Raw genomic sequence first — 16,307 nt, forward strand, 5'->3', positions numbered from 1 at the left:
GCTGTCCGTGACGGGGGAGGTATTAAGTTATATTCAATATGGCAAAAGCCCAATATACGTGGTTCCAACACTGTGTTCTGTGAATATTTTGAAAATCGTCGTGTAGGAATTCAAAGTGAGGACTTTTCGTTTCAATTAAAAATGAAATGTACGTACCAAAGCATCACTGCTAAGCCGACTCGACATTAAAAACACAGTGTAACCTCGTCAAGTTGCATAATCACGACGGGTCTTGAACGTAACATCGTTTAGGCTGTTCGAATCCCTCAGTGCCAGCGCCAGTGGTAAGCGCTCCGTAAACCCAAACAAACACCAATAGCTGCATTATTAAAGAAGTTTATTGTGGCAGAAAATTGTTATCTCGCTTTTGTTTGCAGATTAAATATATCTGACTAATTCTCCATCGGAGGCTCTCTTGCTCAGGAGAAGGTAACAGCTACACGGCACCGTCATTAAACACTGCAAGTTAGCTCGCTAGCACTTAGCAAGCTGATGAATGTGTGCTGCCGCTGCTAAGGTAGCCATTTTGAAACTGTGTTGTTCCAACGAAGCCAGGTCTGTTTACCTCTTTTGTATGTTCGTGACAGCTGCTTAAATAGACAGTTTTGACCACTCTGAGCATATTAAATGCGTTTTTACTTTGCTATGCCCTATAACCGTCCTAATTTATTCAAACCATCTTGCAGTGTTAGCGGGGTAGTTAACAGCTCGGGTAACGCGAGCCTCTAGCTAACAGTTGCTACGCTAACGTTAACCTTAGTTAACTAATAAACAGTTAGCTAGCAGCAGAGTTGGGACACATCTGATAACGTTATTAGTTTGGGATTGAGGTTGACTTGTAAGCTAACAACATAGCCGCTATGCGTCTTAATTAATTTCAGTGCACTTTAATCCATTACATTACTCAGCTTGTTAGCATGGTGAAACGTGCATCCAGCGTTACTGTGTTGGATTGGTTTGCTGCAGTGTTTGTGGACATGTGCGTTTCCCATACTGTATAACGGTCATGTGTTTTACTTTCCAAAATGAGCCGTATCATCCTAGCCGTCATTCATTTGTGTTGTTTCACATTGAGATAAAATATTAGACTCATTAGAGCCCGTGTCCGTGGCAAGCTCATTGATGTTGAGTTGTTACATAATAGTTCAGTAGGGATACGATAACGAGCCCATGGTAGCTCTGAGTGTGTCCATACAGGCTTTGAAGATGTATTTAAATGGCTCGCTTGATGGGGTGAAGGAATCCCTGTTGTGACTGTACACCTCAGTTCCTTCCAGCATTGCACTCACTGCCAGGCCCGTTTAGATTCGCAGCAGTCTGGGGAGAAAGTGTTCGAGTTATTTTTACACTGGTATAAATATTTCATTTACCAAAGACGACACAATTTCATAAAAGAGCCAGCTTTCAGCATGAAATGATTCTTGGATCACTGAGTCATGGTTTTTCTCTGGTATCTCTCAAAATGTATCTGAAGTATCAAACGCAGTTTCTTTTTAAGGTTGTCTCTTGAATTGTAAGCTATGTTGGCATTAGGTGAAGGAGGAGCATCTTTCATAATGTCTCATAAATATGTCTTACATATTTGCACTAACCGTGCAAATATCTAAGATATATTTTTATGGAGGAAATATTGCTTTAAGCCCAATTTATCTGTTTTCGCAGTAGCCACTTTGCTAGGTACACATGAGTCTGATCCAGCATTTACAGAAAAGAAGGTTTTGATTCAACCTAATGGTCGTTTTGGAAGCTGTACTTTGTGGTGCAGTTACATTTGACTGTATTGCACTGAGATGAATGCCCAGAAACTTTGAGCGATATTTCGTCCCCTCCATTGATATTACGTTTGGGTGACAAAATATTGTTAACAGTTCACTAGCACCACAAACACGCACCAGCACCTCTTTTAATACGGTTTAAATGATGACCAAGCAAACTTTTTTTTGAAGGGTTTATGCTGGACTGTTACATTATCAGTTGTAGCTAAGATATGCCTACTTAATAAACCAGTAGCTGATTTTGGCTTGTGTGCTTTGAGCCTGGAGCTTTGAGATGATTTTTTTTCCCAAACTCCCCAATAACGCTGTTTTTGTTTACTGCAGGTCCTGTCCGTTCCTGTGCAGATACCAGAGAAGCCTCAGCAAGAAAACAGAAAAAACCTGCACGGAAACCTTATTTTTGAGGAAAAACTGATTCAAGAGGAATTGGAGAGAACCACCTGACACATTTTGGGACGCATTCTATTTTTCAACTTTCTCTTTTTCACCCTGAGAGATAGGAGTAGATTGAGCTGTCCTGAGGATTTTTTTTGACATGTTTAAGTTTTATTGAAGGACACGAAGACCTTTTGAAGCACAGAGGATTTGGGTTTAGCTTTTGAGCTTGCATATCTATGAAATCAGAGTTATACCCTATATCTACTCTAATCAGAAACCCCAAACTGATTAAATGGGCATCTTCCAGATGTGATATTAAAACATTTAAAGATAAAAACGGCATTATAATGCATCATCCAGCAGCATCTCTATTTCACTAACCAAAGCTGAAAATGACTGCAATGTAACATAGGGTTTTACTTCCTTCACTGTCATGTGACTTTGAACCTTTCAGCATTGTTTTCTTCAAGGTCAGACAGTCTTTTTCATCAGTTTAATGAGGTGAGCAGTGGTTCTCGGTGACCTCCATTGCCAGTGAAAGACTGTCTCTGAACTTATTTTCTTTTCTGCATGCGTTTCAGTAAACCTTAAAATGATTCGGTAAAAGTGAGTCGACGTGAAATCATACTGGCACGCAGTGTGGCTGGACAACACCTGTCTCTTTCCACCCATCTGGTGTCAAAGTGGGACTGCTACACAAGCTGCTGTCCATATTCCACTGCAGAGGACTGCTCTTTGTATTGAGAATAAGACAACCTGGCTCTTCCTCATCATCGGGACAAATCACCTGTCAAATCACTTCAGTTTGCCAATCAGCATAAAGTCCAATCAGATTTAGAGTCTTACTCCTGACAGTCATCTTTTGCAAATGGTTCAAATGAATTGGTGAAAGATTCAGTCTGCTGGTGACAAAAAATACAGTAGCTCTCAGAATTCATCAGAGACGTGACGGGCGAACAAACTGCTTGGGAATCTGGTTCAAGAAGGAAGAATTGGTCCACTCCTGCTTTCAAATTTACTTCCTGCTTGGCCAGTTCTCTGGATCGACATTCCAGATCATTCCTGCGACCTTTTGACCCATCTCCCAGTGTTTCATCCTGGACGAAGGGATCTGCCTCTGGGGAAAGGGGCTGTGCTGTCCTGGCGGAGCTGGAGAGGGGGTCGTCGGTGTGCTGCTGCTCCCTCACTGTCAGTGCACGCACTCTGTGATCAGTGCCATCAGGCCTGAAGAACGAGCCCAGCCGGACTGAGAGAGGAGGCAGAGGACTTCAGAGCCAAAGACTCTGGGGTAATGATAAAGTTACACCCAACTGACTTGGCCAGGGCAAATATGCATGCCATAGCCATTAAATGGATTGCTGTAGTAGCTTGGTCCTTTACAAGTCATCTGTCAACATTGTATGGGTAGCAGGTGTTAATTTTCCACCATGTACACATAATAGTTTTAAAGCCAATTTAAAAAGTTGAGCAAAATCAGGCACGATGAGCTATATAAATGTATCACATACACACATAGCAAAGTAAATCTTGTATCCTGCTACACAAAATGTTTTCCATCCAGACTGTCAACCAGTTATCAGCTTCACAGGCACAGCTGCAGCGAGTCGAGCTTTGTTGTTTTCTGCTAAGAATAGGACTCTTTTTTGGCTTGTCTTGAGGGAGACCTTTATGCAGTGAATTTCAGCATAACTGATGGTAGAAAACAACACTTGGAAGAAATGACATGAAATCAAAGCTAGATGGGCATCAAAGGGATTTAGATTGTGTCAGAGATTTGTGTTTCTTGAAACATGACAAAAAACAATAGGAATTTAAAACCATGTCTCTTTTCTTTTGATAGATCCTGGCCATGAGGTTTGATGCCTCGATCCACTGACCGGAAACACTGGACCTAAATGGCGCAGCATGACTTTGTCCCTGCCTGGCTTAACTTCTCCACGCCCCAGCCTGCCAAGGTGCGTGCCCAAGTGTATGTGCAGTGCACTGTATGTATTTGAGTTTGTTTTCATATGATTGCAGGATAAACCAGCGATTGAGATAGACAGAGCTTGAAATTGTAACTGCACACCTGAGTGTATGTGTGTTGGTGTGTGTGCAGTCAGCGACGAGTCACCCTCAGGGACCGACAGTGCAGTCAGTACATGGTTCAGCAGAGGCTCACCTAGACATTGTCTGCCTTCATGAAAAAGACAGATGATAGAAGAAGGTTGGATTTCATGGAGTATTCAGGCTAGAGGATGGAAAAAGTTGAAGGCTCTTGCGGAAGAGATATATGATTTTGCTTTGTAAATTTTTTGTAAGCTTCATTCTGTTTTTTTGATGTCAGGATATTTATGTATTTTATTCTCGATTTAGTTTATTTTTTTCCCCCAGTGAGATATTGTTGGGTTTAAAGTGATTTTGCTTTTGTAAAAATTACTTTTGCTACTCTAGAAAGAATGTCGACTGATTTAAAACATTCAATTTTATTCCTGTTCTGACGTTAAGATGATGTATTTTAAAAAGCAATTTAGTGATGAACAAAAATGGATAAGATTATTGGTAAAGAACCAAACAAATAAATGGTATCAATAAGGGTAGTATTATCAATCAAATCCTATCATACCCATCCTTACATGCTGCACAGTGGAATGGAGAGAAACTATTGAGATTGAGGAGTCACGTGCTGATTTGGGTTGATCTGGGCGGGGTCTGAGCCGGTCGGCCATGATGGTAGGAGACGCTATCGGTTGTCAGGGGCAACGCCTGCAGAACTTCACAGAGGCGCGACTAAACAGTCCAGAGCTCTTTAATTTCTGCGCATTTATTATTTCGGCGGGACAGAGACGGATCTACGAATATGAGAAAGAAAAGGAAGAAAGTAAAGCAATGCAAAAAGATAAGGCGAAAGAAAAGGGACCTTACAGGAACAAGCTCACACCAAGCGCATAACAGCGGTATTTGGAGAAGCTCTCGGACATCCAAAATATCGACCCATACGAGCTCCCTGCAGCGGAATGGCACAGAGACCTGGATCATTTACCTCCATGCACATACATGCACATCGTCAGTTACCTTGTTTTTGGTGTAAGTTACTACACAATGCAGGAGTTTAAAAGCCACAAGTCTTTGGAAAGTTACGAGACTTTCTGCTGCGGCTGGGTGCAGGACTTGGCCATCTACAAGCCCGGGGGTGGTGAAAACAGCGTTGTACCGGCAAAAAGACATTTTTAGAGAATGTACCCGAGTGAAAATGCAGAGAACACACTCTCATCGACTGGGGGGTGCGATCGAAAGTAAGGTCCTTTCTTCTTATTGCAGCCAACCAAGCAATCCGGCGTCTACTCGTCAGGTCAGAGACTTGCTTTCCTTATGCTGTGTCCATTTCGGCAACCTAAACTGTATCCCATTGTTCCTATGTTTTCCATATGAATCGTGTGAGGTACTGAATCAGTTTTTAACGCAGCAGTGACTTCCAGGCATGGTAAAACAGTGCGGAATTGTAAAAACCTCCACTACTACAGAGTTAAGGACACGTAAACAATCGTGTTTTGCCGCCGGCATCCTGCCATCATGGCGGAGAGGGGGAAGATCCCGCGAGATCGAGGGAGGGGCTTTGTACCATGACGACAACTCCTCACTCTCAATAGCTGAGTGAAATGGACAACAGCTGTCAACCTGCTCTGCTGTCATCTCTATAGTATCTTTCTAACATTTTCTTAACATTATATTAGTCAGACTTTTTTCTTGTTGGGTGATGATTTATTTGTACCCTCACAAATATTGAGTGACTAGCACACCTGGTCACTCTGACATGAAAGATTTTTTTTAGGTTAAAGGGGCTCTTTGTTATAATTTGTAGCAATTTACCTGTATTAATCACTTTTCTATTGGCCGTACGTGAGCAGATTGTGACATGGAAAATGAGACATCCCCCCGTCTCTCTTGGTTGTTTAAACAAGCCTGTGAGCTGTTTAAGTTGTTTAATGCTGCTGGATTGTGGGTTGCTTTTTGAAGGACTCAGGTCAGATTTTCTGCGACAGTCCAAAGGATGTGACTTTATACACGTTCCACAGTGCCTCTCCCCGTTCTGCTAACGTGGATCAGCCGCAGCTAATGTTAGTTTAGAAATGGAGTCGGCTAACGGCTGGCTTCCAGCACAACACAGAAGTTCCACCGAGCCGCTTTAACACTGAACCAGTCCTGGTTGTTATGACGAATTCAGGAGAAAACGTCAGTTGTTGTTACATCTTGCATTACAATGCATGATGAGGTAGTACAATATAGGAAACTAACCTTTATTGATTCCATTGTTTTCCTGTATCAGGAAGCATTATCATAGTTATTGCATGGACACTAATCAATGAAACAAATGGGGGGGTTGTGTTTAATTAGCTCAAGAAATATTTGAGCCTCTTTTAGAGGAATAATTGAAGAATGTGACTACTCAACCTAGCTTGTGTGCTCTCTGTTCAGCAGATGTTGAGCAACAGACAAGCCAGGCTGTCTGAATAACGTTTGCTGGCATAGCTGAATATTTGTCATGTTTTTAGTGATTTCTCACAAGGACATTTCTGCAAAGATGGGTCTTAAGATAAAAGAAAATATGGTAAAAAGTTACGTTTTTAGCTCATGTAGTTAGCGAGTGCCAGTGCATGGCCAGGCTGTCTTCAGCAGCATTCGTCTGTATTTGTTTTTAATCTGTAGCGACAAGCACTTAAAATATCAAGAGCACTGATTAAACTGTGGACTGTGCTGACCCGTTGGCCTGTGTTTAAGTTGTCCCAGACTGTCTGTCACAGCTCAGTAATGTCACCAACTTTATTCTCACAAACAAAAGCTTGAATTGACTCCATCAGGAGAGACAGCAATTCACAGAGGCAACATTATAATTGCTGTGCAGAATTTGTGATGTGACTATGATTAAGAAGTCTGGAACAAGGCTGTTTCTGCCACATTTTAGTTTAAATATCATATGAGAATGCAAAATGTCATTCAAATATTGCTCTTGAAGTAACACTTGGGGGATTGGCAGTTGAAGAAGGATAGATGTTTGGTGAATGATGGGATTGATTTTTGTCCTTCGTTTTAAAAAAGGCGCTTGGATCTGTCTGACTGTCCATCTGAGGTTGTAAATGTGTTTCTCCTGTCCAGTTTCGGTGTAATCTTTGAGTCAGGAAGTTGCCCAGCTAAGCGGCCTGTCCATGAAATCAAGAGTCAAGACCGAGAAATAAGTGCACAGTCACTGTCCTGCTGACACATGACTTCACCTCAATGTCATTTGTCGTTAGGGATTAGCCCGCAGACGCTCTTAGAGTTGGAGCTCCCAACTCATTCCCCCAGGTTTTTTCTGCATTGAATCGCTTTATATGGCCTGTGAAAGTTATAGAAGTTTCTCGAGACGCCGCTTGCAGGGATAGGCTGAAGAACACAGTCTTATTTGATCTTTGAACCTCCCGATGACAAGGATATGATTCAGATGGAATTAAGCATTTGCAGTCGACAGTGTTAAACACACAGCTGTGCCAATGCAGTGACTTCAGGATTCACCACTAAGAATTATGTACACTGTGTTTTTCTCTACTTACTGGCTTCCATAGTAGTCCATAGTATTTCTTGTGATAAAGCATTCCAAGGTTGTTTTGAGGTCCTATGATGTTGGTTTTTGTTTGCTTTATTCCCCTGAGAATAGATCCCAATATTGACAAGTTTTGAACAGTTATTTTAGTTCTCTGAGGGAGTAAGAAAGGAACTCTGTGTATGGAGAGGATTTGTGCTAATCTAAGCTGTCCCAAAAAGTAGTCTGTGGTAAATATCTGTTTTGTAATTTTCTGTTCCTATGTGTTGTCAGTTGACCCTGGAAGAGAGTCATGAGATTCATTATCTGCCATTTAAGTGTAGAGTCCCACTTTGACTTGCCATGTCCTTCTTTCTGTCTTCCTCCAGTCCCCTGCTGCCAACCTTGAGAAACAAGGTGAGCCCCACCTCCACAGGGACAGCAGAACTTCTGTGAGCCGCCGTCGCCACAACTCCTCTGATGGCTTCTTTAACAACGGCTCCTTGCGTGCCCCATCAGGTAACAGTGCAGAGAAGTAATCTCATCATTATTTATTGCAGAGCCCAACTGAATATGTGCAAAAAGAAAGGAGCCATGATGGCTTTAGTAACTGAACACTATAGTGCTGATGAAGCACAGCCCAGTGCAGTGCAAGTATCTGGCAAAAGGATGTTTCTTGACTTTGTCATCTAAAGTTCTACTTATTAGTGGCATTTATATATTTATATATAAAAAAGTCAGTTGGCCAAGTCTTTGTAGTTATGTATTTGTGCCCTGAAGCCAGTATTCCACCACCTGTTCACTATTTGTATCTGGTTACAATAATTTCTGACAGAAGATTGATCAAATGTACTGGACTACCTCTGACTCCAACTGAGCACTTTTTCTGTTGTTACTGTAGTTATGTCTCTCCACAGCACTTTGTCAGCGCTAGTTATAATCACTGGCTGGTCACTCAACACAAGACCTAACGTTATGAGAATTATTACACAGTACTGGTCCATCTATCCCTCAGTCACAAACGGCTTGCTGGCAGGACCTTGCAGAGTATGATAAGCTGGGTAAACCAAGAGGGCACTGAAAGTCCGTATTGATATGGGCAGGGGGAGAGTTGGTTAGCTTTCAGCAGCCATTGAGCAGCACAGTCGTGCGTGGCTGTGATATTTTAGCGCGCATAGAGAAACCGTCTCCTGTGTTTGTCGATCGGCTCTTTTGATCGTGTTCTAAAGAGACCACCGATGGAACTTTTGTATATCAGCCGATAACGCTCGGAGCCCAGTCAGTTGGAGTTTTTGTGCTGCTTGACCAGAGATGGGATGGAATGGATGGAAAACTGTTAACTATTAACTATATTAACTATTATTGAATTGAATATTTAATGTACACACTTTCTACTCTGTCAACAAAAACTGACTGTTATATTCTTTATAAAAGTAGACTTAATTGCAGAGTTGTTGTAATGAATTGCATTACATTGTATGGATGTCCTAATAAAGAGGCCACTCAGCGTAAATGTGTCTCTGTTGGTCAGATCACAAATGCCACTGCTATCCATCTTTGTTTTCTCTGGTTCATGCAAATTAGGGTCAGTCTCCTGTCATCCTTCCTGATGTTTAGTAACTGTCACCAAAAGATGAATAACGATGGTACTTAGGTTGGTTATTTACAACAATGATAGTTGAGCTGCATTAGCTAACCCATATGTATCAGTTACCACAAACATATGAATGAATAGTATTTCTGAACTAGAGGGATTTTTTTCTTCACACTTGACCACAGAGATCATTATACGCAACAGCAGCTCAGTGCTCTGTATTCAATGTCATGTAGAACAACTGGAGCCTTCTCTCAGCTAGCTTGCGTGTAAATTTAGTGTTAGCTGCCATTAGCACGGCGACAAAGGAGACAGACCATAGATGTATTTCAAAAATCAGACAGCAAGTTTATTTCCACAGACTGCTACTGATGTAGTTACTCTGTGGGAGGAGTAAAGGTTATATTTGTGCTTGGAGAAATAGATGCATTTACAGCATTTCTACCTGTGCATCTGAAGCCGCGTCCAGAGGTGGCCAGTGTTCTGTCAAAGCTGTTTTTTAATATTAGCTGACACATTGACAAAAGTGGTTGCGTGAAGACTGAACAGGTGGAGTTTGGTTACTAGTTAAATGCTCCTTTTATCTTTTTTCAAGCCTTCTGGATGGTAAAAGCACCGGGTGTGTTTCAGACATTAAATCAGTTATGCAAAGTCGTTGTAAAATGATTCTGCTGGGCTTTCATTGTGTTAAGTTAAAGATGATGGAAAGCAGCAAACCTCTCCTGAAGGAGTATATGATTCAGGTCCCTGTAGTGGATGAGGAAATAATTGAGGCCACCTGTTCAGGAGACAGTGATGGAGGCAGCTGTGTTGTAGTAGGGTTTCAAGCAACAGACAGGTGGCGTTGGAGTCCTGTAAGGCCTTCTTTACACCTCATTCAAACCATCTGTCCTGTAATTTAAAACATGTACATTTTTTGGGTCACCAGTGTTCAGATCAATGTATATACACTCCACTTAAACAGCGCTGCCCAGCCAGAGAATGAATGGTTGCTTTGGTGCCAGTTCCAATTAACTATTGCTCATTTCCAATTTTGTGAATTTAATGCTAAAGACCCACCAACTTGCTGTGTTTTCCTGCAATGTCTGTGCTGATTCATCCCAGTTTCTGCAGTGGTGTTCTTCCAGATGAATTATTTTGTTGTGATCAGTTGTACCAACAGGGACAAGTATTTGGGTGCATTGGCTAAACTCAACCCAAATACTTGACTATAGACTGAACTCAACCAGAGTTCAGTCTATAGTCCCAGGGATGTCTTGCCATTGTCCCTAACTTTGCCTCACAATTAAGCCGAAACGCAGCTTAATGTGTCTCTGCATGCTTTTGGCGTGCCCTGCCATCCAGAAATGTTAAACAAAATCTTCAACTTCTTCTTCTGAAATGTAAATGTTCTGAAACTTGTTGGTACTTTTGCTCCTTCACAGAGGAACCTCCTGTGGGTGCAACTTGCCAGGGATGTGGCTGGTTTGCCTTGTTATGATTGCTTTAGTCTTCAAGCTTCTTCCTTGTTCTGTCATACTGCAGTAGCTTAATGCTCATTTTGGCAAAGTTACAACAGTGTGTCTGTATAAAGAAGCAGAGTAAATACAATTTTAGACATTTTTCCCTTCATCTGAAGGAATTCATCAATTCTTGAATTTGTTGTGCCAAAAGCTTTAATTAGCTTTGAGGCATCAGGGCTCTCTAATGCCAGCGAGAAATACTGGATCAAACTTTATTATCTTCTGCTGCTTTTATTTAGCTAGTTGCAACTGTTTTTTTCCTGGTAGTTTTAGTTCACCAAAGATGCATTCCAGTAAACTTGATGCAATGAATGTACACAGTAAGTCCTCCTGTGAGTGGATTTAGAGTCAAAATTAAGAAAAACTATTTACCTGTACCTGTCTCACACTCTCTCTATGGTGAATATGAGTTGTTACCATCAGGACGGAAGTACAGGGTATCATCTTTGCGGACTTCCTGTGCCCAGAGATCCTTTATAACTTCTGGTATAAACAAATCCTTGTGATATGTGGTGTGTCACGTGCATTGTGGTCTATTTATGTTCTTTATTGTTGGTGATGATGTGACGCATTTAGTTTTTTAAATGTCTGTCTTTGACTATAGTTGTTGTTGTTTTTGTTATACAATTGCCACAAACATAAAAAGGATTTCCGAAAGGGTGATAAACGATTCTGACGTTGCTCTGAGTTGATTCGTTCTGACACCTTCTTTGTGTTTTCCACATTGGAAATGGTGTCAAGTTTCAGCTAACATTATGCCAGTTCCCCAACCAGCAAGCGGGGAAACACATGATTATCTGCTACCACTTTGGCGTGCTGGTGTAACAAAAACATCCACTCAGTAAATCATCTGCAGACAGAACTATTGATTCACTTGGATTTCATTAGCTGGCAGCCCTATATGGTGAACAGTGTTCACCACTAAGATTCAAGGTGTTTACATGTTATTTTTGAAGGTTATAAGGGAATCCTCACTTACCTATCTGTCATCTGCCATTTCATTTTCATCCATTCAACACAAAAGTGCAATGACATTGTTAACAACACTGTATGTTTGTTCTCTCTTAAGGTGACGGATGGCAGCAGCCCTCTCTGCTTCTGAGGCATGACTCGGTGGACTCGGGGGTGGCCAAGGGAGGGCATGGTGGGCTGGCGGGGGGCTCATGTTGGAAGGAAACACCCAGCTGGCATGGAGCTCCACGGGGCGCCCAGGATGGCCACCACCACCAGGGACGCCACCCCAAACGGGTAGGAGGCGACAGGGACAGGCAGGTGGGGCACCGGCAGCGCAATGGCAACTTTCATCCCCGCAAGGGCACCTCGTACCAGGACAAGTTCCCCAACGAGGAACGCAAAGACGGCAAGGACGACAAGCTAAAGTTCGTGGAAGAGGACTTTGTGAGTAGATCACCTTTGCTGTTCAATAACCATGAAATATTTCTTGCAAGACAAAACTGCACTTTTAGGAAAACTGTGATTACTGTTCACACTGCACCTGATTTTGGATTATGAAAACTATTGTCAGAAACATTCTCTTTTTGCTCATATTTACCCTGGGAATAAAATGTAAAACTCATTAGGATTATGCATCACAGGAGCTTCCCTTAAACTTACTAATGCAGCGTAAACCTGTTGGCAACAATATGCTGAGGTTCTTGGATGTTAACGTATTTTAAAAATACAAATTTGAACACCAAGATATTCAATGCAGACACTTATATTTTGTTTTTTAGCCTTCCCTCAACCCTGAAACAACTGGAAAGCCTGGGACTACGATGCGAGCAGTGGCCCCCCATGCTGGAGTGTGGGGTAAGATCTAAATTCTTCAAGAAACAAGATTTGGTTAAAGGTTTTTAGATCAGTTACTCATGACCTTTCTGACATTTCATCGCTATCTGATTATGTTCCAGAAAACCCCCCTAGTGGCAAACAGATGGTGTCCAAAATGTTGGTCATCAAGAAGGTTTCCAAGGAGGACCCCAGCACAGCCTTCTCCGCAGGGTTTGCCACTGCTGGCGCCTTGCCCACCAACGGCAGCAAAGCTCCCATTGCAGGCTCCAGCGTCTACAAGAACCTGGTCCCAAAGCCTGCTGTGGCCCCCACCAAAGTAAGACTTCCTGAGATGTGTCACTGTATTTCAACAGCTTGCTTTTTTCCCAACATAAACCAATGAATCACATTTATATTAAACTGATAAGTAGCTGTGTCCGTATTTGTGACTGAGACTCATTATATGTCCTCTCGTCTAGAGCACCCAGTGGAAATCCGGTGGCAGAGAGATCACTAAGTCTGGCCTTCACATGCCAGGCCGAGATTCAGTCTTCACCAGCCCCGTCTCTGCAGCCAAACCCAGCACCCCAGTCAGTGCACCACAGCACAACACCCAGAAAGAGGTGAGGACAATATTAATAATGAAGACCTTTTTTTTTATGTAGCGGTGTTACAAAGGGCTGAAAAAACAAAAGAAAACCAGACAAGATGGATAAAGTGAGCTCATTTTAATAGAAATAAAAGCTTTTATCAGACATTTCAAAAGCTTGAGCAAAGACAAAGATTTGAAGAAGAGTTTTAAAAGAAGCTAGATGTGTGTTATTACATCTGAGTTCACTAGTGTGGGGGCTCCAGTAGCAAAAGCCTGATCATCCTTTGTCACAAACTGACCTGGGAGCAAACAGCAGGGCTCCATCTGCAGATTTCACTGGTTGAGAGGGAACATACCTAGTCGATAATGTATTTAGGACCAGACCTTTAAAAGTGAGAAATACAATATCTTGTACTTAATTACAGCAGATGTTATGGGATTTTTCTAACCCCAACATGAACATTTTTTTTAAATGATAGTGTTTGCTCCAACTATATAGTAAATTGTGTAACGCCACAGCAAGCAGACTGTTAAAATAGCAATTCAGTTGTCTGTGTTGAACTTAGTTCTTTTGGCTGCATGCGACACATGTAGCCGCCTCCCCTCGTGTGAGTAAATCACAGGTTTTATTTAAACATAGTAATTATGTGTCAGTGTGGTCGGTGGCTGAGATGCTTACTCACATGTGCACATCGCGCAGTAACTGAATGGGTTGTCTGCCATGTGTTAAATGTGACTGTTTTATTCCCTCAATCTTCAGGCAGTTAAAATGGCTGATCATTCCTGTGCTATTTTGAAAATCTCACCAGCCAAAAGGATTTGAGAGCTAATGGATGGCTTCTCATTTAAAAAATAAAAAAAGTTTGTCAACTCACTTTTCTTCTCTTCATGGCTCCTCCCGGCCCTTCACTCTCTGCCTTCCCATGTCATACACACAGCACCCATCGAGCACGACTCCTCCCATAGACATCGCCCCATCGAGGCTGAAGCTGATGCGCCGCGGTCCGGACCGTAAGAGCGAGTTCCTGCGAGCTCTGAAGGACGAGGGCACCGGAGAGCTGACGACAAGCAGCAGCCCGGGAACATCTGGAGAGGTAGGCGGCGGTCTGGTTTCTTAAATTGTCACACAGGACAACACAGCAGTTTCAGAAAACGCTCCATTTAGGGTGTTGCATGACCACGTACTGTCAAAATGGTACTTGTCCTGTCCATAGTCCCAGGAGAGCCATACTGTTTGTGTGTTTTGTTGTTAGATTTGTTGCAGACTCTTTACAACTGGTGCAGGGGAAAAAAACTACACTTTTATTAAAGTAGAAAACTTTCAACTTTCCCTCTTCCTAGTGTTTCACTGTGATGTTATTGTTGGTGTCGTTAGCAACATGGCTACTTTTAGAAGTCTAGCTACTGTGCAAAGCAAGAAAGCAACAATACAAAATGCAATCTAACCTAGAAACAGCTATCTCGCTTTCTGTCACTCTCTCTCTTCCCCATCTTTGCCTCATCCATCAGCGCTGCGCTTTTTCTTCTGCGGTGTAGTTTCCACAGTTATCCAGTTGATCCGCCATTACCTGGGGATGGTGACCAGGAAAAACAATGCATCTGTTTGCGCAATGGCCGATGCTCTTCCTTTGTTCTGTAATGTGGCGTTCATTCCTCTGGTCACCTGGTGGCTAACTGAATAGCACAGTGGAAGTGATGTTTATAGAGAAGCAATCTACACGCTCAGTGTTGTTTTTCTACAGCCATTACACTGCAAAGTCAGCAGTTATTTCAGATTGATCATTTAAAGTAAAAATGTTTTCAATTGCCAGTTTATGTTCATGTGTAGAGACCCTGGTGATACTACGAGCAAAGTTTCATGTTGTGTCGAGCCTTCCTAGTGTTTTAAAAATAGCAATTTTGATGCTATCGTAAAAGTGCCAGTAGCACTCTCATTGAAAATGAGTTTGACCCGAAAACAAAAATACGGTAAATCTTAAAATTGCCTCTTTCGTTGTAATTATGCTTTTACACGACGGTTTGCCTCGGGTACATTCACAAAAAAAAGCTTAGGTTGCATTTTGGCGAGAGTTTGGCTTTAATGTGTTCTTTCTTGGTATGTGAATGCTCTCAGGGTGAAAGCAGCACCCCAGAGCCGAAAGCCTACAGCGAGGAAGTCTGCCACGAGAATGGTCTGTCCTACTCCCTCAGTGACTCAGACACCGAACACCTGTCCAGTTCCCTGGAGGCAGAGCACCGGTAGGACGCTGCAAACAGCCTTATACACAGATGCCATCACTTTCACACACACAGTCAACTAAGCAGAAAATGATCTTGTTTTTCTAGGTTGCTGAAGGCCATGGGCTGGCAGGAGTACCCAGAGAACGATGACAACTTCCTGCCTCTGACAGAGGATGAGCTGAGAGAGTTTCAGACTAAAACTGAACAGGTGAGAAACATCAGGAAGAAATTAGAATCATAAAAGAAGAAAATGGCTCTTTATTCACACATTAACTGACTGTTTCCTTTTGCCAGCTGAAGAGGAACGGCATGCAAAGGAACGGGGCTCTCCCGAGGGCGCGGGGTGTGACCCTCCACTTCACCCCCTGGAGGAGTGTGGCGGAGGCGAACGTCGAGGAGGGCTCAGAGTCCGAAACCAGTAGCAGCAGCCAGACCTCTGACGATGACGACTGCATCAAATCCTAACGTGGCTTTACGGAACAAAATAAAAAACAACAACAACACAACAGCCAACACAACATCCCAGCAAGCAAACCCCCCTCTTCCTCTCTCATCTTTGTTTTTAGAGCACCATTTTGAATTTCCTTTTGTTTTGATTTTTTTTTTTGTTGTCATTCTTGCACAAGGGAAAAACCAATCATATCCCAGTGAAGGGGGAGATTCCTGCTCCGCCAGACGTCGTTTTCCCTGCGTTTCCTCCTTCACTGCAGTCCCTGCCCTCTTTGACCCCCCACCCCCCCTTCTCCTACTTCCTTTTTCTTCCTCGCTTTGTGGAACTGAAGTGTTCATCAAGAAAAGAAGGGCAATGAATGCACACTTGATTCTGCTTTAAACAGACTAACTCATTTCATTGATGATGCCGATGACACATTATTAATGATATTAATAAAAATTGGTTCCTGACAAGCTGATATGTTTCAATATGAATCTGGCTACTGTG

The 16,307-nt window shown here is 42.5% G+C and overlaps 1 protein-coding gene across 4 annotated transcripts; it reads left to right on the forward strand.

The window, feature by feature from the left end:
• Positions 1–175: 175 nt before the first annotated feature.
• gpbp1l1 (GC-rich promoter binding protein 1-like 1) lies at positions 176–16,294 on the forward strand. Of its 4 annotated transcripts, none has more exons than XM_030402516.1 (13): positions 227–284; positions 378–429; positions 2,100–3,441; positions 3,994–4,108; positions 8,079–8,208; positions 11,855–12,183; positions 12,519–12,594; positions 12,696–12,892; positions 13,035–13,178; positions 14,086–14,241; positions 15,261–15,385; positions 15,473–15,575; positions 15,662–16,294. In XM_030402516.1, the coding sequence occupies exons 4-13, from the start codon at positions 4,049–4,051 to the stop codon at positions 15,830–15,832; spliced, it is 1,491 nt and encodes a 496-aa protein (XP_030258376.1). In that variant the 5' UTR covers positions 227–284; positions 378–429; positions 2,100–3,441; positions 3,994–4,048; the 3' UTR covers positions 15,833–16,294. The 4 variants fall into 4 exon arrangements, with proteins under 4 accessions (XP_030258379.1, XP_030258376.1, XP_030258378.1 ...); XM_030402518.1 differs by having other exon boundaries at positions 241–429; positions 2,100–2,654; positions 2,735–3,441; XM_030402519.1 differs by lacking the exon at positions 378–429 and having other exon boundaries at positions 176–284.
• The last annotated feature ends 13 nt before the right edge of the window (positions 16,295–16,307 follow it).

This window comes from Sparus aurata, chromosome 21 (genome assembly GCF_900880675.1).
Source record: "Sparus aurata chromosome 21, fSpaAur1.1, whole genome shotgun sequence".
Classification (NCBI taxonomy): domain Eukaryota; kingdom Metazoa; phylum Chordata; class Actinopteri; order Spariformes; family Sparidae; genus Sparus; species Sparus aurata.